A 27,586-nucleotide genomic window follows, 5' to 3' on the forward strand; every position below is an offset into this window, starting at 1 on the left:
TATTAACGCATCTCATAAGCTTCGAAGTGGAAAATAATAATTATATGAGCGAGTTGTTGCATGGGACCGGAACTATTTTTTCTTCCGCTCAACTTGACGCACAGAAGCTGGGCTTCATGTGCCAATTTTGCTAACTGGCAAATGGGATTGAGCGCCCTGATGATCACCTTCTCTCTTAGCATTTTTAGCATTTTTTTTCTTTTGTTCCTCATGTCAGATATTTATTATGTACACATGTTGATGCAGAGTCAGGTGCTCCATAGACAAGATTCTTCCTCTTCTGGGCAGTCACAACGTCAGCCACAGCAGCAACTCTGTGTGTGTGACTCACATTTGTTCTAATTCCATTGGTGTGTGTGTGTGTGTGTGTGTTCCCGTAGTCACATTCTCAAACATCATCCGTTTTCTCCTGCTGTTTGACACAAGCCCACGTATGCATATTTTATAGCTGCCATTACGCCAAGGAACGGCTCACATCACGGCATGTTTCCAGACATGGCTATTTGTTATCACTGTGTGGAACGGTCTGGATATCTGTATCACACATTTTGTTCAATGCATCGTCCCATTGGCAGTTTATCAAAAGGCTTCTTTCTGAGGCACAAATAATAAAAAAAAGCTCTTGTTTTCTAAATGTAGACCAGACCAAGCTCCTAAAAAAACCTGTTCATTCATATTCTTTTTTTTTATTTTTTTTATTTAAACAAGAAGCAGTGTTTTTTAGGTTTAATGATGTATGGTTTTGTTGTTATTATTATTTTCTATATTAGCTGTCTGTCTGTTTATTCTAAATGGGACGAATTGACTGATTTGCCAAGTACACATTTTTCACACTGAATTGGGCTTTTTTTAAACTATATATGTGTTTTATTTCTATCTAAAAATGCATATTCTAAAATAAGGGAGTGGTATGTTTTGAGTTTTTGGTAAGGATTTTAGGATAGTTTAGATTATTTTGATATTGTGCTGTTTTTTACGCAGACCAGGCAACCCTGGTGTTGCGGTGAGCCAGCAGAGCTTGTATTACATAAAGAATGTCACTTTGTATAATGCCGCCCGCTCTGTAAATCTCTCTCCATATCTCTGACTCATTTCTGTTCTCTGCTCTTCTTTTTTCATTGTAACCCTCTCTTTGTCTTACACTGGCTCTCACATTCTCTGTCCCTCCCCCGCAGTCAACCTCACATCTGAGTAGAAAGTGACATCATCAAAAATGTCACTGTGTGCCAGCATGGTATTCAATAGATAATCTGCATCACGCCGGTTAGAAAACCCAACCGTTCCCTTACCCGCTACCCCTCAGCCACAGCAAATCTGCTACTGTGAATGTCAATCTCAGATCAGTCGAGTAAAAGTTTATTTTAAATACATTTCAGCCTTCGCGTTGGTATGCTGCCGTGCAGACCCCATGATGAATTTCTAATGCGTCCAGCAGCAGTCAAATCCTAACTGACCTGCTAACACGTGAAGGTGTTGTGCACAAACAGCAGATTATTCCCTCAGACAAAATGGGCTCTTATGTCTTAATATCATGAAGATGTATACAATGCAATTAGTGTTGACACTATATCAAAATTTCAGTAGTCAGTAGTACATTATGACACCTTGCGACTAGAATTAATTGAATTCTCATGACGTTAACCTCTCCCTCTTGTTTTGTTTCACAGGGGTGTTCCTAATTCCCTATGTTTTGTTCATATTTCTGGGGGGCATTCCTATATTCTTCCTGGAGATTGCACTGGGTCAGTTTATGAAAGCCGGAAGCATCAATGTGTGGAACATTGCACCTCTTTTCAAAGGTTTGTTGTTCATATTGATAATTAGAGATGCATACTGTATGTCTATTTCTGTTTTAGCTGTAATGCTTATCTACTCTTTTTTTCTTTTTTCTTTTTTTTTTTTTTTTCACAAAAATAATTCCCCATGCATCATTTAATGTAACATTTTTTATCACAATTAAGCCATATAATTTTTTGTGGTCTCATCAACTTGCATCTGAACATTGCAGTATATTTCATTATCGTCACAAGTAATACAAATACAATATTTGGATTGTACTGTATGTCACATAAATAGATTCAAAAGCCAACATGAAATCAAAATTGACCCTTTTTACTTTCATTATATATGTCTCGGGAACTGGTTTGTCCCCTATTTTAATTGTCTAGTTTTGGTCCTTTTTTAGTCTAGTCTCTTCTAAAAGTTGTCAGCTTTTGGGACTACAATAGTAGGTAGCTAATAGACGTGGAATGTTTTTGATTTTATAGGGTTTTAAAATATTTTGCATTTTTATACTGGTTCATGTTTGTCTTTAATTGGCTTGTTGTAGGACTTGGCTTCGCCTCTATGGTGATTGTGTTCTTTTGTAACACCTACTACATCATGGTGCTGGCCTGGGGTTTCTACTACTTCATAAAGTCCTTCAATGCCACACTGCCATGGTCCACCTGCGACAACCCGTGGAACACAGAGAAATGCATTGAGATCTTCCACCACTCCGACTGCCAAAACGGCACCATTGGCAATTACACCTTCGGCAACATGACGTGCGAGGAGCTGGCCAATGGGCGTTCCCCTATTATTGAATTCTGGGAGTGAGTTGCTGCTATTTTATGCCATTCATATTGTGTATATATAAAATTTTGAATTTCACAAGGAAAAATCTTGGATTTTGAAGGACACTCAAGTGCGGAAATCTGTTGAGTTTACAGAGCTCAGATATTGACAGTTCTAAACTTCTTATTGTTAGTTTTAAAGGGGTGATATCATGAGCGATCACAATTCCTTGATATTTTGAGATAAAAGAGCTTGATATACTATGAAAACATACTGTGTGTCATGGTTCTGGCAAGACCGCAAGTTTGTTTTGTTTGTTTTGTTTTGTCATTTTCTCTCCCTCGTGTTTCGCAGGCGTTCTTGAAATGATCGGTGTTTCCATGGGAATGTTTATTGTTCTCAGGGTGCCGCCGATCATGCCACTGATTGGCTTGTCAAACAACACCTGTTCCAGCCTGATTTCACTCCTTACATGTGCCCTCATGATTCTCTGTTTCTTTGTCAGATTGTTATACTAAGTTGAGTAATAACCTCACTCTCCTAGTTTAGCTGGTCCTGTCTTGCCACACTGTTGGTTGCCTGCGTCCCTGCTGCGCTTTATATCAGACGTTTATTTCGGAGCCCTGCCGAGTGTTTGATTTGCTTGGCTCAAGGTTGGGAGACGGTGAGAATTTTGTCTGGACTATCTCAAGGAGATTGACGGGTTGCAGATTACACGATCGAGTTTCGCTCTCTTGCTGTCTCTCTTTCTCTTATTCATTTGGTTTACCTCCACGATTCAGTGATTTGATGGATTTGGCTATTAAAGTCGAACAATGCCTCACTCATCAACATCGTCGCTGTTGTCATCGATGACAGAAGATTCCAGTGCACAAACAATAAAACAACAAGACAGAGATAATAATACAAACAAATAGAATAAAAAGAAAAGTGAGTAGAAAATAGAATTATATATAGAAATACACAATGAGACAAAATATATATATATACAGATGCAAGGGAATGTATGGCAGAAGAGGTAGGGTATGTTGGATAAATATAAATGGAATATAAATATGAATGAATAGTTGAATATGCAAATGATGGTATTGCCACAATGGAGAGTATTGGGGGGCAGTTTTAACTGTTCATAAGTGTGAATTGCCTGAGGGAAGAAACTGTTCTTGTGCTGACTGCTCTGATGCTCGGTGCTTTGAGGCGCTGGACAGAGGGCAACATTTCAAAATGGTAGTGTGCTGGCTGAATAGGGTTCAAAGCCATTTTTCCAGCCCTTTTCCTCACTCTGGAGGTGTACAGTTCTTGGAGGGTGGGAAGGTGAGAACCAATAATCTGTTCAGCACTCCAGACTGTCCTAAAGTCTTCTGATGTCAGACTTTGTAGCTGAAACAAACCAGAGAGTTATTGGAGTAGAACTGCATCAGGTGTATCAATGTGGCAGGTTGAACTGGCAAAGGAAGTACAACCTCTGCTGGGCCTTTTTCACAATGAGTCATTTGGGTCTCCCACTTCAGGTCCTGTGAGATGATAGTCCACAAGAACCTGAATAACCCCACTGCTGCCACAGTGCTGTTTAGAATGGTGAGCGGGGTCAATTTTGGTGTGTTCCTCCTAAAGTCCACTATCATCTCCACTGTTTTGAGTGTGTTCAGCTCCAGGTTGTTTTGACTGCACCAGTGAGTGTCCCTTCCTGCACCAGTGAGCGGGTCATCCTACCCACTCTGCCTCTCCAGCTAACTCATCAGAACCTCGACCCAGTCTTGAACCCATGCTAGTAACCAGGACTCGAATCTCCCTTGGGAGAAACAGCGGCGCCTTATTAATGGGCTGTGTCTGCATTGTGATGCCCCGGGTCACCTTGCTGCCACCTGTCTGTTAAAAGACATCACTCGTCAGTAGGAAGGCGGTTACTGGTTAGTGCAACACCTTTGGATAAATCTGCTGGACTTTGGACACTTCTTTCGGTTCGACTGCATTTTGGAACGGCCTGTCATACTGTTTCTGCTTTGATCGACTCTGGCGCTGAGGGTAAATTTACGGCCCTTGAATTAGCATCCAATTGGCAACTTCCAAAGTTTCGGCAGGATGAACCTATCAACGCCCATACCCTGAGCGGAACACCACTGTCCATCATCATTCATTCCTCTAAGCCGGTCATGTTCATCTCTGGGAATCATACGGAACAGTTGTCATTCTTCTTTATCCTGTCTCCATCAGCTCTGGTAGTGTTGGGGCATACTTGTTTGGTAAAGCACAACCCACACATCGATTGGTCAACCAACACTTAATGTCTGCCACCTTATTATTTGTTTGTCTTATCTCTGCTGTTTCCCCTGTACAGTCTTGTGTTTCATTGCAAGATGAACCAGCGGGCTTATCCGGAGTGCCGTTGACTTAACTTGATCTGAGGGCAGTGTTCAGCAAGTCTCACTCCTTGACCCTTCCTCCTCATCACCTATACGACTGTGCTATCGAATTGCTCCCTTGCACTTCTCCGCCTTGGGGATGGCTCTATTCGCTCTCGCATTGTCCGCTGGACATCTCCCTCATCACCTTGCTTCTACGGAGAATTCTGCCAGGTTTCTCCAGACTTCCACAATGCACACACTCCACTGACGAACACACTACTCTCTAATCTGCACGGTGGCGCATTGCTGAATTGTGAATAAATATTTTGGAACTGTTACCTTTGCTCCAGGGTCATTCTGTCCAGGACCTACCAAATAATTTTCCCAGACCAAAAGTTATTCATTCAAAACTCGTTAAACTTTATAAAATATATGGATCAATGATTTTTACTTGGTGTACAGAAACTTGGTCCACCCAGTCACTGTGAGAAAATAAGGAGAAAGTAGGGTGGATACCACTAGAAAGGCTGACGATAAGATCAAAATTTGTGAAAGTCAATTCTTGTGCAGATACTTCTAATGGATCCCAAAGTTTATTAGCTGATTCTTTCTGTTTGATCATAACAGTTTATACAGAACATCTCAGGGCAGATTGTTTTATGAATCTGTCACAATATAATTGTAAAAAAAAATTATTATTGAAATTTAGGTAGTAAAAAAATATTCTGAACCCATCAGCAATCCTGCAGCCCATGTCTTAGTGGAGCAAAGCTCTGTTGTTCATTTCACATGAAAACTGTATTTCTTAAAGGCTCAGCATGAGATGCAATGAAAGAAATCATTATGGACTAGATCTGTATACACCTACCATATTTTTATTCATGAATATCTTTCTGTATCTCAGGAACAAGGTTCTGAATATCTCTGATGGGCTGGACAAGCCAGGTGTTATCAACTGGGAACTAATGCTGTGTCTGTTTGCTGTCTGGGTGATGGTGTACTTCTGTGTGTGGAAGGGGGTGAAATCCACAGGAAAGGTAAGGAATACATATTTTTTTCTCTGTATGTCTCTCTCGCTCTCTCTGTTTCTATCTCTCTGTTAGTCTGTCTCCATAAATTCATAATCTGTTTAAGGTGAACACAGGTGAAAGCAGCACACTGTCACGTGTCACAGGGAATCTGATACCTGCACTATACCTTAAGCTTTATTACATAACAGTCTCTTGAGCAACAGTTCAAGCTCCTAACATAATTAGTTAACTACATTGAAGATACTTAAGGGGGCTTTGTAAATATATAATTATCAGATTACATAATTTAATCAGAGCAGTATTTATCTGGCACAAAATCTATGCATACTTTTGAATGAATTAACTATTTCAATTAGGGTGACAGCATTACTACTTGAACAGATACATTTACACTAAATACATCTAATATAAAAAATAAAAACATTTATAGATTCAAAAACACAGTGATGAACGACAGCATTTAACTAAATGTTTCGCTATGAAAAATACTAGTATTTAAATCAGTTCGATATCTATTCCAATTTTTAAAATCAGTTTATTAAGATTAACTGTCCAAATAAACCAGTTCACTTGACTGAATCTCACTTTGCAATGCTACGTATCAGAGAGAAAGGGGACAGTTTATGATAGCATGTTTGACTATTGCAACATTATCTAGCAGGTAGGTATGAAATTCCCAAAATGAGCTGTAGTCTTGGAAGCATCAAACAAATCTGTTATGTTTTTCACCACATGCCATAGTTTTCCATCAAAAGTGTTTGCATGAACTCATTGTTTTAATGGAGTTGCATTATAGTTATATAAGTTCTACCATTATTGGTAATTAAACCCCTAATTAATTATTTGTAGAAAATGTAATGTTAATTTAAATATATACAAATATTTTTCTGAAACATAAATATTGCTGCTAAAAATAAAGTTATATTTTGTGATGGGGCCACTGAAAATGTTTGCCGGGTCTGCAAGTGAAAGCTGAAAAACTGTCCTGCCAGGCCTTCAGACAAAATCCTTACTATTGAGCCCTGATTAAATTGTAACATTACAACTACAAAAAAGTTGCATTGCTACTAAATTACAACTGTTTTGACTACAGCTGAGCTAATGTCATGCTGTTGAAAATGTAGTTAAGTTAGTAGTATCTCTGCATTTAGTTCCCCCAACACTGTTAATAACCTTCTCTCTCTCTCTCTCTCTCTCTCTCTCTCTGTCTCTCTCTCTCTCTCTCTCTCTCTCTCTCTCTCTCTCTCTCTCTCTCTCTTTGTCTTTTATGCTCATGTGGTCTTGACCCAATTGAATCCAAACATGCTTATCACATTTGAAGCATTAACACAAATTTTACAGCCACTCTGCAGGTCATTGGGTCATTTAATAGGTCCGTACATAATCTTGCCTTGCTTCATATTGCACATAACATTCATATAAACATTCATATAAACTATAAAAGGACATTTATTTCTCTGCATCATATGTAGTGTCCCTTGGTTGACCTCTTTTATCACACAGTGCAATGTGACTTTCTCATGTCACCTTGATTCGCATAGCTCCACCCACTGCTGTAGCGCAGAAGTGAGGTAGAGCAGTTTTTTTGTCAAGGGGGTGTGGTGGGAAATATTACAAAGTGCACCGTCAGGGAGCCGCTCTGTGATTGGTCGGTCAGAGACAATTGTCTGCAGTGAGACGTGACAAGGCGCTTGTGCTAATGGCCAACAGCCATATTCCCTTTTAAGGAGGCGGTATCACATGAACCCTTTGAAATATAATAACTACATTTTATTTCTGCTCAATATTTCTGTATTGAAGGTCAACCTCACATTACGAACATGTGTTTCTTCTGCACTACATTGTAAAGCCTGCTGCATTACTCTTGTGTACTTAAACCGAGGCATAAAGGATAAGTTCACCCAAAAATGAACATTCTGTAATCATTTGCTCACCCTCATGTTGTTCCAAACCAGTATGATTTGAGATTATTGATTGAGATTGTCAGAAAGATCTCCTAGATGGGTTATATTATAACAACACTAGGGTGAGTAAATGATGACAGATTTTTCATTTTTGGGTAAACTTACCCCTTTAACATTTCTAGTAAACTGTTAAAGAATGTAACCGGTGGAACAGTGGAACAATGTCCTAGTTGTTTAACTCCTACTGTATGTAGTTGGCAGCTAGTATTTTTCCTCCAGTTTCTCAGTGAAGGAAATGAAGGATACTCTGAATAAGAAATGAGTTATGCTCATTCAAAAGACAGTGGCACACACACAATAAGCCAGTGTTCCAGTGAGCTAATTGGTTTCAGAATCGGATTAATTATTACGGGCTCAAATCAAAGCGCCAGATTACCCCATCACAGGCTTATTGGGAATTGGAACAGGGAATGTTTGTTTACTGACAGTAATTTTAGTTTAAGTCTATTTATATATCATTATAGTCACTCAAAGAATAGTAGACTGCTGAATCTTTAAATCTGACCTGATAATGGAGATTTTAGGAGTATTTGATTTCAACAGCATTGTACCAGACGTTCTAATCAAAGAACCATAGATCTGTCAGAGAGGAGAAAAGGAGAATTTGATGAGAAATGTTTGCGTTCATATTAATGTCTCTGACTTTTGAATGCCTACTTTGTTTTCTTAGCAACCTGAGCACAGTTTAAGAATTTTTGTAGATCTCTTCTGAAATTTTAGAGGAGATACATTACTGGGAGATTACTGTGTTATTATATTCACACAGATTTTCATACAACGTTCATAGTGACCATGTCTCGCAAGCTCCTAAAGGACAAAAAAATTACAAATAAAATAAAAAATACCATAAAAGCATCATAAAAGTTCACACAACCAGTATTGGGTAGATTACTTATAAACGTTAATCCAGTAATTACTAATTAAGATACTAAAATTGTAATTAGTAATGTAATCTTTTATATTATACTCTGATTACTTCTAATTAATCTAATGTGATTATTTTTTAATTGCTTATTGTATGTGTATTTGTGTATAAGACTGAATTGCATAACTCCTGACACAAATTAAGACAAATACTGAAACTTGAGTCATATCTTTTTAATGATGTATTAGTTTGTCAAGGTAATAACATTACATCTAATAGTCCGTCAAAATGTGCAAAGCTTATTACAATCACTGCTTGTGGCAGAGCTGACACCTAGCATCGCTACAGGCTATCCTCCTTGGTTTAGAAAAAAACAATTCAAGGGCCTTTTAAGGCCTTAATTTGAGATTATCTTTCAATGCTTTTAAGATCCTGCGGGTACCATGGTTAATGTGTCTTGTCCCCTCACAATGACAGTAAATTAATTATTATGCTACATTACATCAGTCACGTCACATAGTGTTCTATTTTCAGTTAAAAATGGTGAAAATAGACAAAAGTTTATTAATTTGCCTGATTATTTTTGTGATTCGTTTAACATTTATGACCTAAAAAAAACTGTCAAATAGCAAATGTTTAGTTTAGCAACTTACATCTTATCTCGCACTTGACCGACCGTAAACTGAAGCGCGTCGAGTCGCTCCTTTACTGTCGAGTCGCTCTGCTAAAATTTGCGCTGTGAACATAAAGCCCGCCTACTTTGATTTGATTGGTCATCACAAATATTCTGACATTGACGAACAGTGACAGACCAATGAGGCTCAGATGAACACACACACACACACACACACACACGCTTAGCGCCGCTGCGGAAGAACGCGCTGATAACAAGACTGAAGCGAACACAAAGGCTTATCACATATTTAAAGATGGAAAGGGAGAAAACAGGACAGAGTAACACGGCGAATATCGCTCATATATATTTTTTTGACGACGTAGTTAAGGCGGCAAGCGTGTGTTGCTTAGGTGGCCGCCTTAGTTACAAAGTGCTGCGGGAAACCCTGATGTTTTGATAAATGTAATAATTTATTTTAAATGTGTTATGTACCGAATGTATTAAGTTAAAACTTCTTTTGCTTCATGTGTACTAATATTTAATTAAACAGCAACAGCAAAAACTAAGATGGAAGAAAATGATAGCATGCATGTATTTTTAATTTTAAGAGAATTGTTGATATTTAGCAACAGGGATTAGATTATTTTTTTTATCCAGCTTTGAAATAAAAAATGTCTCTGGATAAAATGTAGAGATTAGTAATGCAATCAATCTGTAATCACGTAATCCTTAAGTAGCTGTAATCGGATTCTACAAATAAAAAAAATGCAATGTACAGTAATCTTATTTCAAGAACTTGATTTTAGAGATTACATTAACTAGATTCCTTGCAATCTGAAACTACCCAACACTGCATACAACTCATGCACAATATTCGAAGTCTTCTGAAGACTTATGATAGCTTAGTGTGAGGAATAGACAGAAATATAAGGTAAATTTGTTTTATCTTTAGCATTGCTTCTAATATGATGTCACAATAACAATGCCTCTTTTAACAGTAACAGTCAGGTGGAAGTATCTGAATATATCTGAACAGGCAGAGAAAGGGGGCGTATTTTATCTTGATATGAGTAACATAGTGTGAATACAGTACAAAGATAATCACATCACTATTGACTGATTGTTTCACTTCGTTTATCAGCGTCTCGATTCATTATAATTTTTTGGTGTCTTTGGACTACTCATAATAACATGGTTTGGTGGCTCTGCACTCGAGAGCTCTGGACTGGGGAGGAAACAAGGAGTATTCAAACAGAAGCCAAAATGACATGGTAAATCCAGAAAGTTCTGTACGTGTTCTGTAAGTGTTTTACACGTCATTAATAGTGTCCGTGTTTCTGTCGTAAATGGGCAGTATTGTTCTTTAAGAGTATATTAATTTCCCCGAGGAATTCTGGAGATAGTTTTGCTAGGACAAGTAAAGTCTGTGAATAATTACAGTTGAGCTGATTGCTTTAATGTGATGGGTTTGATCTAGAATGCTTGCCTTTTATGGGGAGCAGTTGAACAAGGCCGCCAGTCCTGTTAGACTATACAATGGCATAAGAGCCTAGTCAATAAACCAGAAACACTTTGAATGAGCAAGTCTCAAATGTTCCCTGATAACAGCCCTTCTTGTATCACCAGAGGTCAAAGTTTACAACGTTTGGAACCAACGGCTGAATCGATAAGCCTCTCCTTGCTGGAGCATCGGAGAGGATCTAATAGTAGAAGGGAGTGAGACGTGTGGTACATGCTTATCGACATTATTCACATGATAGAATGCTTAGCATGTGACTAAAACTGTCTGTCCTTGCTGAGTCCCTAGAGAGATAAAAAAGTCTTTACAGACACAGTGTCAGCAAATTGCATGATATTAAATATCTACTGATAATATTTGCTTGGACTAGGTTGCATTATATAGAGTACATCGGTATAATTTAAGCTGCCACACTTACTACGATCAGTTTAGCAAATGCTTTCACTGTCTTTGTTCATGCAAATGACATGCATGATCATTTATCAATAAAGAATATGGATAACATCCCTCACCAAGCTAAAGTATTGGGTTATGCCTTTTCTTTACTGATTTTGGGGGGAAATCTACAGAATTGCTTTTGAATGGATTTAAATGTTAAAATGTGTTAAACTTGTATAAATAAATATAATAATAACTTTCAATATTTGATAAACAAATCTATAAGGGACGAGGGATGAATGTTAAGTTAAATTGTGGGCGTTTAGTTGTGGCTGTCAAGTTGAAATATTTTAGGGAGTGACTTTCTGTACTTTTTCTAAAACTATTTTAAACTATTTATATTGTTTCTTAATTCTTGTACAATTGTTACATTATATATTTAACCTCATTCTAGCTGAGATTCTAAAAATAGCAAAACTGACCAGTCAGTCATACCACATAGAATATACACTTTCCTTTTTACATTAATATAAATGACAGATAACTCTTCAGTCTAATATGTAATAGCCAAGTCCTGCTCTAAGTCAGACCTACAATTCTAGTGTTTATAAAAGCAGCACTGTATCCTTGATATGTGGAAAATATGTAGGTAGTACTAGACAGCAACTCTAACTAGTTTTTCAGAATTGGTCCTTTATAGATTTCTTTTTGTCATTATAGTCTTTAGATGTCTCTGGACTACTAGAGACAACATGGCGCGGTGGTTCTGTACTCAACAGAGCTCTGAACTGGGAAAGAGACAAACAGGAGAAATCAGAATGACATGGCGAATCCAGAAAGTGCTTACTATGCAGTACACATCATAAATAGCATATACATTTTACACCTAAAATCTTTATTTTGGAAAAAAAAAAAATGGTTATGTTATTTGTCAATTTACTGGGCACTGATATGTGTAGTAAATGTTTCCATCTTTCGCAGATCGTGTATGTTACTGCCACGTTCCCGTATGTGGTCCTGATTATTCTCCTGGTGAGGGGTGTAACTCTTCCTGGTGCTTATGATGGAATCTTGTATTATGTCAAACCTGAATGGTCCAAGCTAGGAGAACCACAGGTGAGACCTTTACAGAATTGGACAAAAATGTTCTGCCTTTATCCAAAATGAACAAAAAGTATTTTTCTACCATACAGTGGTTCAAAAGTCTGTTTTAGTCCACTTGTGAATGTTTTGTATTTAAAATAACTTGCAGTTTTTGTCATTTCAAATTAAATTATAAGCATAGAGCTGCATCGAGCTGAAAACGTGATGATCCATGTTATCCAGCATGATTTGTGAATGTTCCAAAGAGCATCTTGTGTGCTTCAATGAAAATGAAATGTAGGTAATCCTAAAGATTTAAAGGAATATTACAGGTTCAATGCAAGTTAAGCTCAATCGAGAGCATTTGTGAGTAATGTTTATTACCTCAAAAAATACATTTGACTCGTCTTTCCTTTTCGTTGAAAAAAGCAACATTCGCGGTTACAGTGAGGCACTTAATGTACAATGGAAGTGAATGTGGCCAATGTTTGGAAGACAGAAATGTGAAGCATATAATGTTTATGCTAATATACAATATAACGATGTTGTATAAATGGATACAACGTTTACACAGAAAAGGGTAGTACGTGGTTTTATCACACTAAAATCATGTTGACATGCATATTGTTCACGTCTTAAGCCTATACTTTTGAAACTGTAATCTGTCACTATAACCCAGATTTATTAAGAAAAGGATTGACAAGTTTAAATTGGATTTATGTGGTAGTCAACATTATGCCACAAATACTGTTGGTTGTGCTTAACTTGTATTGAACCTGGAATACTCTTTTAACGTTGCCAATGAGAAATTTTATCTTACATTTGATTAGTGCAATATTTGTATACATTTTAAGTCAAAATATTATAGCATCTTAAAACTTAAAACTAAAAAATGTATTTCAAGGCTTAAATTAGATTTAGAGTCTCAGATGTTCAATGTAGACATTTGAACCCCACTGTAGGCATCATAAGCAATAATTCAATACTGTCTTATTCTACAGATTCAAAGCACTTTACTCTTTTAAACTTTACTTTGGTTTTACGTCTCTCTCCAGAGTACCCGGCGCTACTTTGAGTTCAATAATATTTTCAGAGGTACTGTAGATGTGTGTTTGTCTGACTTTCATAATGCTCACTGTCTCTCTCAGGTCTGGATCGATGCTGGTACTCAAATCTTTTTCTCCTACGCTATCGGGCTCGGGGCCCTCACTGCTCTCGGCAGCTATAACCGATTCAACAATGACTGCTATAAGTAAGTCAACACTGCTGCCTTGAAGACTCAAGGAGATATATCTCAAAAGTCCTGGATGCATAAGTAGCTTGAAGTGTTGAATCAGCAATGCTTTGCTTTGACTTCAATGCACAAAGTGCTTTGACTGGTTATATATCAGGTTGCCATATTATTTCTAATATCTAGTTTTGTAAGTTTTAATATTAACTTCGTATAACAAAAACAAAAATGTTGAAACCTGTTTTAATCAAAATCATCCCCTGTGATATGAAATTGCCAGAAGTTGAAGAATCAACTATTTATAATGTATTACCCAACCTGTAGTTAATGTCTGTTTCTTCCTCTCCTGACAGGGATGCCTTCGTGCTGGCTCTTATTAATAGTGGCACCAGTTTCTTTGCTGGTTTTGTCGTCTTCTCCATCCTGGGTTTCATGGCATCCGAGCAGGGTGTGGATATCTCTAAAGTGGCTGAATCGGGTAAGAGTCTAGTGCACCTACTGCTGTGTACTTTATTACACATGATGGATTATTTACTATAATGGATTTGAGTGATAATGCAAACTGTATATTCATAAAGTATATGTATATGTTTGAAATTACATTTATGTACCATGCAGTCCCAATCTAATTGCCAGGCCTTAAAAACATGTATCTTAAAGCAGATGTTGAATAATTCACTCCACACCCTGTTGTATTCAGTGCACACAAGTGAATGCCTGTTTTGGCCCGGGGGCTGGTTGTAGTAAATCATTTATGAAATCAATATTTAATGCAAGGATGTTTTCTAAATTACCCCCTGAAATGCATTGCCTGAACATATGTCATATGATAATGATATTCTACTGTAAATACAATGCAGAGTGATATGTGGCTTGTAATGTGTATTACTGTATATTTTTGTTGTTGTATTGATGTCATTGAAAGAAGAATATAAATGGAGATCAAGTTTAATTTAAATATAACCCCAATTCCGAAAAGGTTAATATAAAGTTAATGCTAATAAAAACAAAAAGGAGTGATTTGTAAATTATAATCACCCTTTGCTATATTGAAAGCACTACAACTACACAGTATATGATGTTTTTCCTTGTGAATTTAATTGTTTTTTGAAGATGTACATTAATTTCAAATCAGATGATTGCAACATGCTCCAGAAAATTTGGGACAGTCAAGTGTTTATTACTGTGAAACTTCACCATTCCTTTTAATAACACTTGTTAAGCATTTGGGCACTGAAGACACACGTTTGTAAATTTAGAAAGTGGTATTTCCCCCCATTCATCCATTATTTAGATTTTTAGCTGCACAATTGTACAGGGTCTTCATTGCCGTATGGTGTGCTTCATAACGCGCCACACATTCTCAGCAGGAGACAGGTCAGAACTGCAGGCAGGCCAATCTAACACTCACACTCTCTGCTTGCAAAATCATGCACTTGAAATCCGGGCAGTATGGGGTTTGAAGTTGTCCTGCTGGAAAATGCAGGGACGTCCCTGGAAAAGTCAGTGCTGGATGGCAGTATATGTTGCTCCAAAATTGTTACATATCTGTCTCCATTAATGGTTCCTCCCAGATGTGCGAGTTACCCATACCATGGGCACTGACACACCCCTGGCCCATACAGACACTGGCTTTTGGACCTGACGCTGATAACAGCTTGGATGGTCCTTTTCCTCTTTGGCCCAGATAACACAATGGCTTTCTTTTTCAAAAACATTTTTTGAAATGTGGTTCTTTGGACCAAAAACGCAGTTCCACTGTTCTACTTTCCATCTATGATGAGACCAATCCCAGGGAAGTCGGCAGCGCTTCTGGACAGTGTTGATGTATGGGTTCTGCTTTGCATAGTAAAGACTTAACTTGCAACTGTGGATGCAGCGGCGGGTGGTGTTGACTAATTAAGGTTTACTAAAGTTATCCCAAGCCCATGATCATGATATACATTACAGATGAATACCGTTTAAAACAGTGACAAATGAGGGATCAGAGATCAGGCACATTCAGAAATGGTTTTCGTCCTGCACTTAACGCACAGAGATTTGACCAGATTCCTTGAAACCTTTAACTATATTGTGCACAGTAGAGGGTGAAATTCCCAAAATACATCCAATTTTTCTTTGCGGAACATTGTTCTCAAAGTGCTGGATTATTTCCTGAAGCATCTGATAGAAAATTGAAAAGTCTTGAATGATCCTTGCTCTTGAAGGACTAGGCTGTTATTGGAGGCTCCCTATATACTATGAGAAGATTGCCTCACCTGTTTAACATCTCCTGTTTCACATCGCCTCGCTATTTCAACTCGTCACATTTTTATTAGTCTTAAATTGCCCCTGTCTCAACTTTTTTGGAGCGTGTTGCAATTATCTGATTTGAAATTACTGTACATTTAAAAAAAAAAAAAAATAAATAAATAAATTCACAATGAAAATCATATAATGTGTAGTTGTAGTGCTTTCAATATAGCAAATTTTTCATGCAAGTAATTTTTTTCAATAAGTCATATTTTGTGAAAGGGACTGTACAATCAGCGCGCGCGCTTGTGTGTGTGTGTGTGTGTGTGTGTGTGTGTGTGTGTGTGTGTGTGTGTGTGTGTGTGTGTGTGTTAAAGTGTCTGTTCTGAATGCAGGTGTATATGTGTGAGACAGAGACAATAATTAAGAATTAAGTAAATGTAACATTTCTGGCACACTGTGTCCTCCATGCACAAAACAACTGATTCCCATGATGCACTGCCTTGATTTGCAGACATAAAGCTCATCATTTATAACCATATTATCAGTTAGGCGTTTATTAATCTTGTGCATGCCCATAATGCAACACATTAGGGAAACACAGATCATTTATAATAGAAATGAAATGATATTAATGAACAGATAGCTCAGACTAGACTAATAGTATGAGGCATGAATTTAACACCCAGCATGCTCTACTCCGACGCTCATGCATGAAAGCCTGTTACCAAATCACACGTACATTTCATGCATTTACAGTGTGAAAACCTTTTATAATAGTGATTCCTTATTGCAATCTTTTTAACTATAATATCTACTACAGTACATGTTGCATAAATAATAAATACATATGAACACAAACAATTAATCTTTTCTACAAAACCAAGACTACATGTCACAATCTGTGGTTGATGCTTGGAATATATTTAGGTAGTTTTTAAAGGGGTCATGACATGTTTTTTTTTATTGTATTATTATGTTCCCTTAGGTGCAATTATAGTATTAATATATTTTTTTTTAAGAAAAACTTTTAAAATCTAGTGATTTATGACCTTTTCCCACCCTGTTTCTCATCCTCTGATTCAAACAGTCTGTTTTGGGGGCGTTTTCCATTTAAGACTTCAGTGTTAACGCCCACTGTTATGATTGGCTAACGTTAGTGCCTATGTATCAATTATTGACGCCCCCAGCCAGAACAATATGCAAGTAAACTAAGTAAAAACACTGTGATTATTCATAATGAATGAAATTGCGCTTTAAAAAGTAGTTTAAAGTTTAAAATAGATTACTTACAGTTTGTGTCGTCGTTGTTCCCAGAATAGTCGGCACGGACTTATCTTTGAGCAACAGTTTTCTGGCAAAGCCAGCATCATATTGAGATTTGTTCTCAAAACAGTCATCCTTAAAATGTACAGAACAAACGCTTAAGTTAACACTGCCGTGACTGGGTCGATCCGCAAAAAATAAACTGCATCCATTTTTCCCTGACGCCTGGATCTTTCGGCAGCTTATTCAGAGGTTTTGTTTGACCACAGCCAGGAACAGCACATCTGTGTGGCATCGTAATTTTCCTGTGCACAAGTAGTCTCTGTCAGAGCTCGCTGTCCATCGACTGAACACTTGTGAGGCGCACGGCGATACTGAAATCAGCGTAGTTGTCTTGCGCTTATAGCGTAGTTATGTTGTGCTGGAGGCGGTCATATGCAAACGCTGTTACGTCACTTCTAACCGACACGTCACTTCTAACCATGAATCCAGAACGAGCTGTATTTTGAGCTTGATTAAATAAATGATTCGTTTAGAATGGGGAGGACGTCTTAAAATATTAAACTTGCAGGACGTTTTAATGATACAAAGACCTCTTATATACCAAAAGATCAAGGCAAATTTGGTTTCTCATGTCATGACCCCTTTAAGAAGAAAAAGACATTGCAGTTATGTAATTTCTTAGCAATTTATGGTTCACCCTACTTCATGAAAATATAGCATACAGCGATAAGGTAAAGCAGTTTTATCAAGAACAGGGAGCACTGTTGGTTAAAGGTCACTCATGTTTTATAGTGTCCATATATCTAATATGTAACTTTAGTTGAGACATACTGTATTTACTTTTGCATAAATAGCATTTTCTTCCATGACATTTAAATCCTTTAAGACTTTACTATGAAATTGCCTAGTCTCATAGAATGAACATTACTATAACTAAACATTTAGCAAACTGAGATATAAGTGGCACGTTCTATGTTTTACCGCAGTTTCCTGGTGAAATTGACACTAGAGGTGCTACATCAACTGCATTTTATTAATTTTAACAAAAATCACAACTTTATTAATGCTTATTTTTCACACTGTTACTCACACGCTGATATGTTATCATATCGATACACTTTTATTATAACCTATAATTTGAAAAAAGACACATTTGAATGTATTGCACACCAACCTTCATTTACACACTTATTCCAATGTAATTAGCTTTCGCAGTAGCTCACCTGATTGAGTGTTGGACTTTGGACTCGGCAGACAGTGGTTTGAGCCCAGTCAAACATGGATGCTGACACAAAATGACGTGGATGCTTCAGAACATTTGCCTTTATTGTTGCATTTGAATTTTCCACACTATCAGTTAGGTTTAGATGTTGGTTGAGGGTAAGGATGTCTGTTTTTTTCACCTCTCATTTGCTTTAAAACACCATGGTTTACATTTAGGTTAAAGTTTAGCTTAGGGAGGTACATTTTACTCATTAAAACCTCCATCTAATAAACCTTGTCAGATTACAACACCATTTCACTCACTTTTAGCACCACCATTGGACATTTCACTAGGAAACTGCTACCAAACGTGTAATGAAGCACGTAATTTTGATAAAAAAGGCTGCCATATAAATGTTCATTAATATCATATCATAATGAATGTTTGAGCGTGAAATTTAATTATAACTAAATGTGAACCAAAGTTGACCCCAGAAATCAAAATCAAAACAATGTAGTTTAATGTCTTTGCAAAGCATTTGAATTGGGTATGAATAAAAATTGGGTAGATTTACAGCATTTTTTATAAAAAGAAATGTTTAAGTCTACCTTGGTAAGCCTGTTTTTTAAAGCAAGAACATGTCCAGTCTTTAAAATCTTAAGTCCCATTGGGCATTTTAGTGATATCGGTTTTACTCTGTTCTCCTTAATGTTCATGTTGTACCACTTGCCATTTCAAAATCAGTTTTACCTTTTGGCACAGAAACGGTGCACTGGTTTTGTTGATGCTTAGTAAAGGACAGCATGTTCTTCGCCTGAAGGAGAGAAAGGACAGGGAGTTAGATGACAAAAAAAAAAGATTATAAAGCGATATTTTTAAAGGACATGACAAGGTGACACAGAGTTTATACAAGTGACTCAAGTTCCTGTCTTACTGGCACAGATCACTGAATTTCACATTATAAATGCTGCATGCAGTCACAATAAAGAGAATGCTGATATTACATGAGCATTAATTATATCATAGCAGTCCACAGCATGTCCCTTACAAAACTTCACTATGGTAACCATATTTCCCACCACAACACCCTATTAACTACAGTTATTATTATCATGGCAAAATCCCTGCCATCCCTTTACACACATACTTTTTCTGAATTTATTAATCAGAATGTTTTGAGAGATTTGTTTTGTCTGATGGCAATGTGTATGCATAATATTGTGTCTAAAATGTCTATCGTCACTTACTTGTCTATCTGCAAATCGGTTGAGACTACTGAGTGGATGTTATGTCACCTAATTAATATTCATAAGCCAAGCAGAGTTTTATAACATGTCTGCCCCACTTTTCAGATCATTCTTGCAACCTTTAAAGAATCATAATATATTAATTGGTGTTTCTTCAACTTCAGGCAATTTCTTGTCCCATGGGTTGATTTTTGTTGAAACTAACAGATTTCAACTTTTTTCTTCTCGTTATAAGAGGTCACATTAATACTGACTTAGAAACCGTTTACCAGGCCTTCAATTTTTTTTTTTACAAATGCCCTATCATGTATAGATTTGTATTGTTTTAGTCTTAAAAGTAGTAAACTATGAAAATCCATTATAAAAATACAAATGATTACATTATTAGATTAACTATGATAATCTATACAAAGAGTGAAATAAACAAACCATTGCAATGTGTGTGTGAAAATGATTTTTGATCTGTCCCACAGTTGTGGTGTTATTTCCATCACACCAAAATAATTTGCTTGTTAACCAAGTCAACAAAAGTGTCAGTGATGCGCATGCTTGAGATGAAGTATGAGACAAGTGATGTTTGAAGAAAACAAAGAATAATCAAGGTAAATATCACTTAGCAGCAGAATATCTTTATTGGGCATAATTTCCAATCAAGCTGCAATTTTGCCAAATGATGTAAAAAAAAAAGTGCATATTATTTAACATAAACATTAAACATAAAATGTTATGCTATGAATTTAGCCTTAGGATGCAAAAAAGAAGTCAGACATTTTATTTCAAAAAGAGAATTCTATTAAACACAATGCAGAATTTGAGATGTGCTAAATGACACATCAAGTGGGAATTGTCATGACTTTCAGAAAAAAATAAAAATACTTCTGTGATGCATTTACATACACTGTTGGCAAATTAGTAGACATATAAAAAAAATTACAAGTGTGAAAAAAAAATGACTTTAACAAGTCTTTTCAGAATCGACAGTGTTAAAAGTGCCCGAAGTTGAAAAACACCATAATTTGGGATCTTCTTCAAACAAGGTCTGAAGCTTTCAGAATCTTTCTTTCATATTAATTTCTTAATTTATTTTCATTAGATTAGGCATAATACAATTTTACAAAGTTTTGTAGTAGAAAGTCTACATGTAGTAACTGTGGTAATTTAGTGGAAACTATGGTTAACATGGTCAATTTTTGTTAAGGGTGTTAGGAATATATCAGGAAGAATACAGCAAATGTGGACATACACATGTTTTGAGTGTGTGTGTATATGTGTGTGTGTGTGTGTGTGTGTGTGTGTGTGTGTGTGTGTTACCCCTTGTCTGTCCCCTGATGTGTTTGTCTGTTGATGTGTGTAGTAAGAAGTTTAGAGGCAGATCCCAAGGTGCATATGTGCCGTTATGAGTGTGTGCATAAAGAACAATGTTGTGATGTTCGAGTAGGTTGTTATGTGGTGTATCTCCAGAAAATTTAAAGATGGAAACCATTGGTTGTGGCTTTTTATTTTTCATTTTCCTGCAGCACACAATCAGAGTTACAGTTAGAATACGAACTAGATTCCCCAGAATAAATTTCATGCTTTGACTAGTTTTCCTTGATTGTCTTCAGTCCCGTTCTATATACTGTGATTCATATATTCATTTATATCTCTATATCTATATTTTGGCTTTATTTAAGTATTAATTTAAGGATTATTTAACCAGGAACTTTGCCTCTTGAGATGTGCACATCTCGATTTCAAGAGGGGTCCTGGAGCAGTCTGCCAATGCAGGTAAAACCTCTGATATCTAATGTTAGCATTTACACCTCTATTACAGCCTAGCACTTAAGTCAGCACCTACGATTATCCTCCATATGTGGACGTGACACAGGCAGGCCCAATATGCAGAGCGTAATGTAATTCCAGAATCAGGCTCATTAACAAGTTTTCAAATCAACAAATTTGTAAAACCAAAACTGCCAGCCGTCGCACTAAGTCTATTTTAACGAAATCCCAATGCAATAATATGCGTTAACGTCTTGCACTAAACTTTTCCAAACACAATCGATACATTGAGTTGAATCACAAGAGCACAGTCATTCAGTTGTCTCATGACATTAAAAATAGAGTAGTTCCTCTGGATGTCACAACTTATTTCCATTAGATTGAACTATATCTTGCCACATATCATCTCTCTGCAGTCAAATCAATAAAAAAGTCTCAAAGTGTAAAAACAGTACTTTGTTGGTAATATGCACTGGCAAGACATTATTTTTACCCCACTCCTGCAGTCCCTTAAAGGGGTCATATAACAAGAGTTCATTGCACTCTAGTGTTGGGTTCGAAACCACCTTAGTCGAGTTCGAGTCAAGTCCGAGTCTTTAAACAGTCAAGTCCAAGTCCAAAAGGGGCCAAGTAGGACTCAAGACCAAGTCCATAACAGGCCGAGTCGAGTCCGAATTAATCTGTTCATGAATCTGAATTCAAATTGTAACCGTAAACTCAACGTCAATATTTTAAGCTTATTTTAACTTTCACAACTAAGAAAAATAATTTTCAATATAAATGTAACAAAAACACCTTTCTATTTTATGATTAGTTTCCTGCTGAACAAATTTCAAAGTGGTTTCAGGATGAAAGCATATGCTTTAGATGTATGAAGACAAAACTGTCCGTCAACACTCTTCCTATTGCGTTCTGTTGACATTTTAATTATTTGTTGCTTTCCCCCTCCACTCAAACATAGACTAAAGCACATGAAAGCTGTGTTAGTCATTAAACCAGAGTTATTAGTGTTTTTAATTTTGTTTTTTATTTCTACTTCATTTTCAATTTGTCCTTTTAATTTAGTTTAGTTTGATCTATGATCCCTATCTAAATAATATATACTGAGATTACTTTGTTGTCTCTATCTTCTGACTGGTTTGGGAAAATAATGAGTCAACATAGTAGTTCTTAGCACTCGCTGAGAAGTTACATCTCACAACTTGACTGCAAATGCTACACCCAAAAACACTGGAAAAGCCCCCTGCTAATATTAGGGCCATTTAACACGGACATGATTGTTAATTCACGGAAAACATAGGGTAGTTCTAAGCACTGCTTGTGCACCTAAAACCCAAATGTGTCCGTGTGTTATCGTTTTAAAAAATAAGAGTTATCATAAAAATGTATTTTGTACTACCTTGAAGAAGCTATTTGACAACAGATTCTCACATACTGTATATTCCACAAGACAAAATGGTACCTGAAGTTAAACAAATGGTCCAGTTCAAAAGTTTACATTCCCTTGGTTCTAAAAGGATTAGTTCACTCAAAATTGAAAATTCAGTCATTGTTTACTCACCCCTGTGTTGTTATAACTCCATATGATTTTCTTTCTTATAACACAAAGAGAGAAATTATGAAAAAACAATTGTGCTCAGTGATGTCACACAATGGCAGCTCATTGTGTGCTTTTAAAATAAACGCACACAAAAAAAAACAATAAATAGGTGCTGTTTATCTGTTTAGAGTTTCTGTCTGCTTTAGCAATGAAAAAACATTTTCCTGACTATTTAAAAAGTTACCGTTAATTCATCAAGGATCAGTTTAAGTTGACTACACTGAGTGGACCACAAGAGACTACAGAAGCCTACATGTGTGGATACATTACGCCTAAAAGACTTAATAGCCCAATATTAATAATATTTTTTAGAATTATTATTTTTATGTTGTTTTACTAAACTGTGAGAGACATTATGTGGGTGATTTGACTTAATGAAGTTCTTAACCATGACGAAACCACAATGCCAGCACCGTCTTAGCTGCACAAACGTTGCGTGCGATTTTACCAGTTGCCAGGTCCCGTGCCATGTGAAACTGCCTTGTAGTTTCTAGTAAAGTGGCTACATACCTGTCTTTATGTGTTCATTGTACCAGCCACCTCGGTAATCGATGTTAAACAGCAGTCTCCATAACTCTGGCTACATCTACGGCATCAGGGGGTGCTACAACTGCTTGCAGACAGTATCCATTTTTTTTCAGTTTCGTTATTTTTATTGATTTATTTTGTTAATTGCATCACAAATCAAATTCCATGAACTATGCTGGACTCAGAAAAAAATCCAGAGTCCCAAAGGCTCGAGTCAGGTCTGAGTAAAAATGCATCCTAGTCCGTGACAAGTCCATTAAAATTGGACTTGTGACTCGAGTACCCCAACTCTATTGTACTCTAAAAACATACTGTAACTGTCAGTGCTCGACAACTTCCAGTCCAAAAAGAACATTTATTGAAAAAACCTTGGCTGTGACCAACTGCTCTGCATCTCCCAACATTAGAAGCAATTGTCTGAAGTGTATTTTTAACTAGGTCCCTGATCATTTCAGTGTGATCTTAACAGTTTAAGCAGCACATTAGAGCACAGATTGTTTTGTGAGCCTGAATTGATGGAGCCCAGGTTCTGCAAAGATGCTGTTGTTTAAAAATCAAAAACTAGATTGGATTCGACAGCAAATCTGTCCTCTGTTCGGTTCTGATTTCTCATGTGAAGATAGTGTTTACATAGAAGTTTTATAGCCACAACAGAAAAAAAGGCCAGTTTAATTCTAAGGATTAGAGAAAAAATATATAATTGAAAAAAAGGATGATTATGACCCCTTTAAGTGCTTTGTTTTTTCTGTTATGAGTAATATGGTTGAAACGGTCTAATTTTAGATAGAAAGAGTGCACAATTTCAAGGCATTTGATAATTGCTTCAGCCAGCCAGCTCAGTTCAGTTTACATTTATTCATTTAGCGGATGCTTTTATCTGCTTTTAGTGACTAACAAATGTTTCAAATAACAAACTCAAGACAAATTTGTACTCAACAAATTTAAACTAACTTTTTACATTTGTCTGAATGTAAACTAACAAAATTCTAAATATTTTGGCTTGTGTGCTGTAATACCAGTATTACGACAAAGGACTAACGTTAACGTAAATGTACACTGATCAGCCACTACATTAAAAACCACCCATCTAATATTGTGTAGGTCCCCCTCGTGCACAACCCGCATCTCAGAATAGCATTCTGATATGATATTCTTCTCGACACAATTGTACAGAGTGGTTATCTGAGTTGCTGTAGACTTTGTCGGTTCAAACCAATCTGGCCATTCTCTGATGACCTCTAGCCAAACTCGTTCAAACTGACCAAGTCTATGGTAACTCAGATAACTACTCTGTAGAGTTGTGGTGAGAAGAATAGCATCTCAGAATGTTTGGCAGGTGGTTTTAATGTTGTGACTGATCTGTGTAAAGCTTTAGATTAACTCCCCAAATATTAACATACTCACATGCCTCTATTGAGACACTGGCTACCATATGGGTGGTACGTTTCCTCTTATAATCTTCTTTAAAAAGCTTTGTAACCTCCTAATTTATGCTAGCAATAAACAAATTCTACATGCCATGTTTCTCATAACCAAATGGCCAATTACAACCTGTCTTTGATATAAAAATAAAAACAATTAAACAAATAGGAAAAATGTTAATTGCCTGCCCCTTCTTTCACGAACTATCACTTAGTCTCACCTCATCCAGGTGCTTCCTTCTGTCTCTCTGTTCCATTGGTACTGTATGTGTGTATGTTTGTCTGAGGGCAGTGTGTAGCCCGTGGTGACACCTCTCTCATGCTGCTTTTCTCCCTGCAGGCCCCGGTCTGGCTTTCATAGCATACCCTAAAGCCGTATCTCTGATGCCCGTGGCTCCGGTGTGGGCTGCCCTGTTCTTCATCATGCTGCTACTGCTGGGACTGGACAGTCAGGTCAGTCCACACAGAAAGACTTGTGGAGAGCAATGGGGTTAGAGGTCAGGATGTATATAGGTGGTGTGCTTAACTGTCTGCAAGAGACTAGTCACATGTCCGTTTAAAGAGAAACCTTTAATGCCACTCTTTTTCTTGTGAATAAACTTTTTTAAGCACTAAAGCACTACATTTTTACATTTGTGTATAGTAAATGGATTTCCGTTAAATTATTTTGATCAAATTATAAAGTAAAATTAATATTAATTTATAAATACATTGTATTTGTATACTTCATACTTCAATACAATATATGTATATATATATATATTACAATGTGGCTCAGGTGGTAGAGTGGGTTGTCCACTAATCGCAGAGTTGGTGGTTTGATTCCCAGCCCACATGCCGAAGTGTCCTTGGGCAAGACACTGAACCCCAAGTTGCTCCCAATGGCAGGCTAGCGCCTTGCATGGCAGCTCTGCCGTCATTGGTGTGTGAATGTGTGTGTGTGAATGAGACGCAGTGTAAAGCACTTGGAATACTGCTAAGGTTAAAAAGGCACTATATAAGTGCTTACCTTTTATATTATATATAAAAATGTTCACTATAATACACTGTATATATTGTAATATATATTTGTATTTTTTATATTGTCCAATCTTAAAAGAGGTATTCAAATACTTCTGGATACAGTGCATTCAGAAAGTATTCAGACACCTTATATTTTTTCACATTTTATGGTCTGGCATTCACATTTTATGTTGCAGTCTTATGCTAAAATGCTAAAAATATCACATCAATCTACACTCCATACCCCCATAATGACAAAGTAAAAAACAGATTTTTGATAACTTTACAAATGTATTAAATAGAAAAAAAAATGAAATATCACAGTGACATAAGTATTCAGACCCTTTGCTATGGCACTTGACATTTAGTTCAGGTGCACCCCATTTCTCTGGATAATTTTTTGATGTTTCTACACTTTGGTTGGAGTCCACATGCGATCTACGATGACACCACAGATGACCACCTTGGTGTGAAGCTCTCCAGTTCTTTTGCTGTTTTTGTTTTTGTTTGTCCAGTGTTTAGTAATGTCTGAGAAATCAGTTTCACAAGAGATGAACTGTTAAATATTCATCAGCAAAACCAGATAATTGTTATCCGGTATTTGGACATTTTAGTCGGGAGGATCTGCAGTGCTGTACAAGCGCACTAAAAGACACAAGTGAGGGAAGTGAGCCAGTGCGCTGGTCAAACTGCATCAACGTGGCTTCTGATCCACGCTGCCAAGCATAAATCTAGCAAATCTCTGCTCTCTTTGTAACAAAATGGACAAATTACATCTCCTACAGCGCAACAGCGCGTTACATCTCCCGGGCTTTCAAACTGTTCAGAACGGCTGGCATCGCAGAGTTATCGGGGAAACCGAGAGATGGTGGAACGTGCTTTTTCATCAATTGAAGTTGGTGAACAGATGTAACCACATTGAAAAAGATGGGCTGCCCTAATTTAGAAGCACTCTTCCTCAACTTTAAGCCTTTCTACTTGCCAAGGGAGTTTTCCTAGTTTATTCTGGTGAGTGTTTACATTCCTCCACAAGCGTGCATGAACACAGCGCTGCAACAGCTGGCTGATCACATCACAGACATGGAGCAACAACACCCAGACTCACTTATTCTTGGAGATTTTAACAAAGCAAACCTCACACGTGAACTGTCCAAATAGCACATTGCATGCCCAACAAGAGACATAAATTTACTGAATCACTGTTACACTACATTAAAGGATGCATATAGCTCTGTCTCTAGAGCAGCTTTGGGACTCTCTGATCACTGTCTGGTTCATATTCTTCCAACATACAGGCAGAAATTAAAATCAGCTATATCTGTAGTTAAGACTGTAAAGAGCTGGTCCAACGAAGGCAGAGCTGGAACTACAAGCCTGTTTTGACTGCACTGATTGGAGTGTTTTTGAAGCTACAGCCACCATCCTGGACGAGCTCACAGATACTGTAACATCATGTATCAAGTTCCTGTGAGAACATGTAAAAAGGTCTGCACTTATAATAGCGCCTTTTTAACCTCAGCGGTATTCATAGCGCTTTACACTGTACCTCATTCACCCATTCACACACCAATGACAGTAGAGCTGCCATGCAAGGCGCTAGCCTGCCATTGGGAGCAACTTGGGGTTCAGTGTCTTGCCCAAGTACACTTCAGCATGTGGAGTCATGTGGGCCGGGAATCGAACCACCAACCCGATTAGTGGACAACCCGCTCTACCACCTGAGCCACAGCAGCC

The 27,586-nt window shown here is 37.1% G+C and overlaps 1 protein-coding gene across 1 annotated transcript in view; it reads left to right on the forward strand.

The window, feature by feature from the left end:
• The window catches only part of LOC127630635 (sodium- and chloride-dependent creatine transporter 1-like), a 55,009-nt gene that overhangs the window by 17,199 nt on the left and 10,224 nt on the right, over nucleotides 1-27,586 (forward strand). Inside the window, exons 2-8 of the mRNA XM_052108262.1 lie at nucleotides 1,668-1,799; nucleotides 2,330-2,594; nucleotides 5,806-5,938; nucleotides 12,256-12,390; nucleotides 13,506-13,609; nucleotides 13,942-14,066; nucleotides 25,191-25,303. Of these exons, the coding sequence (XP_051964222.1) occupies nucleotides 1,668-1,799; nucleotides 2,330-2,594; nucleotides 5,806-5,938; nucleotides 12,256-12,390; nucleotides 13,506-13,609; nucleotides 13,942-14,066; nucleotides 25,191-25,303 (1,007 nt within the window). The remainder of the gene's footprint in view (nucleotides 1-1,667; nucleotides 1,800-2,329; nucleotides 2,595-5,805; nucleotides 5,939-12,255; nucleotides 12,391-13,505; nucleotides 13,610-13,941; nucleotides 14,067-25,190; nucleotides 25,304-27,586) is intronic.

Source organism: Xyrauchen texanus, chromosome 37 (genome assembly GCF_025860055.1).
Source record: "Xyrauchen texanus isolate HMW12.3.18 chromosome 37, RBS_HiC_50CHRs, whole genome shotgun sequence".
NCBI lineage: Eukaryota > Metazoa > Chordata > Actinopteri > Cypriniformes > Catostomidae > Xyrauchen > Xyrauchen texanus.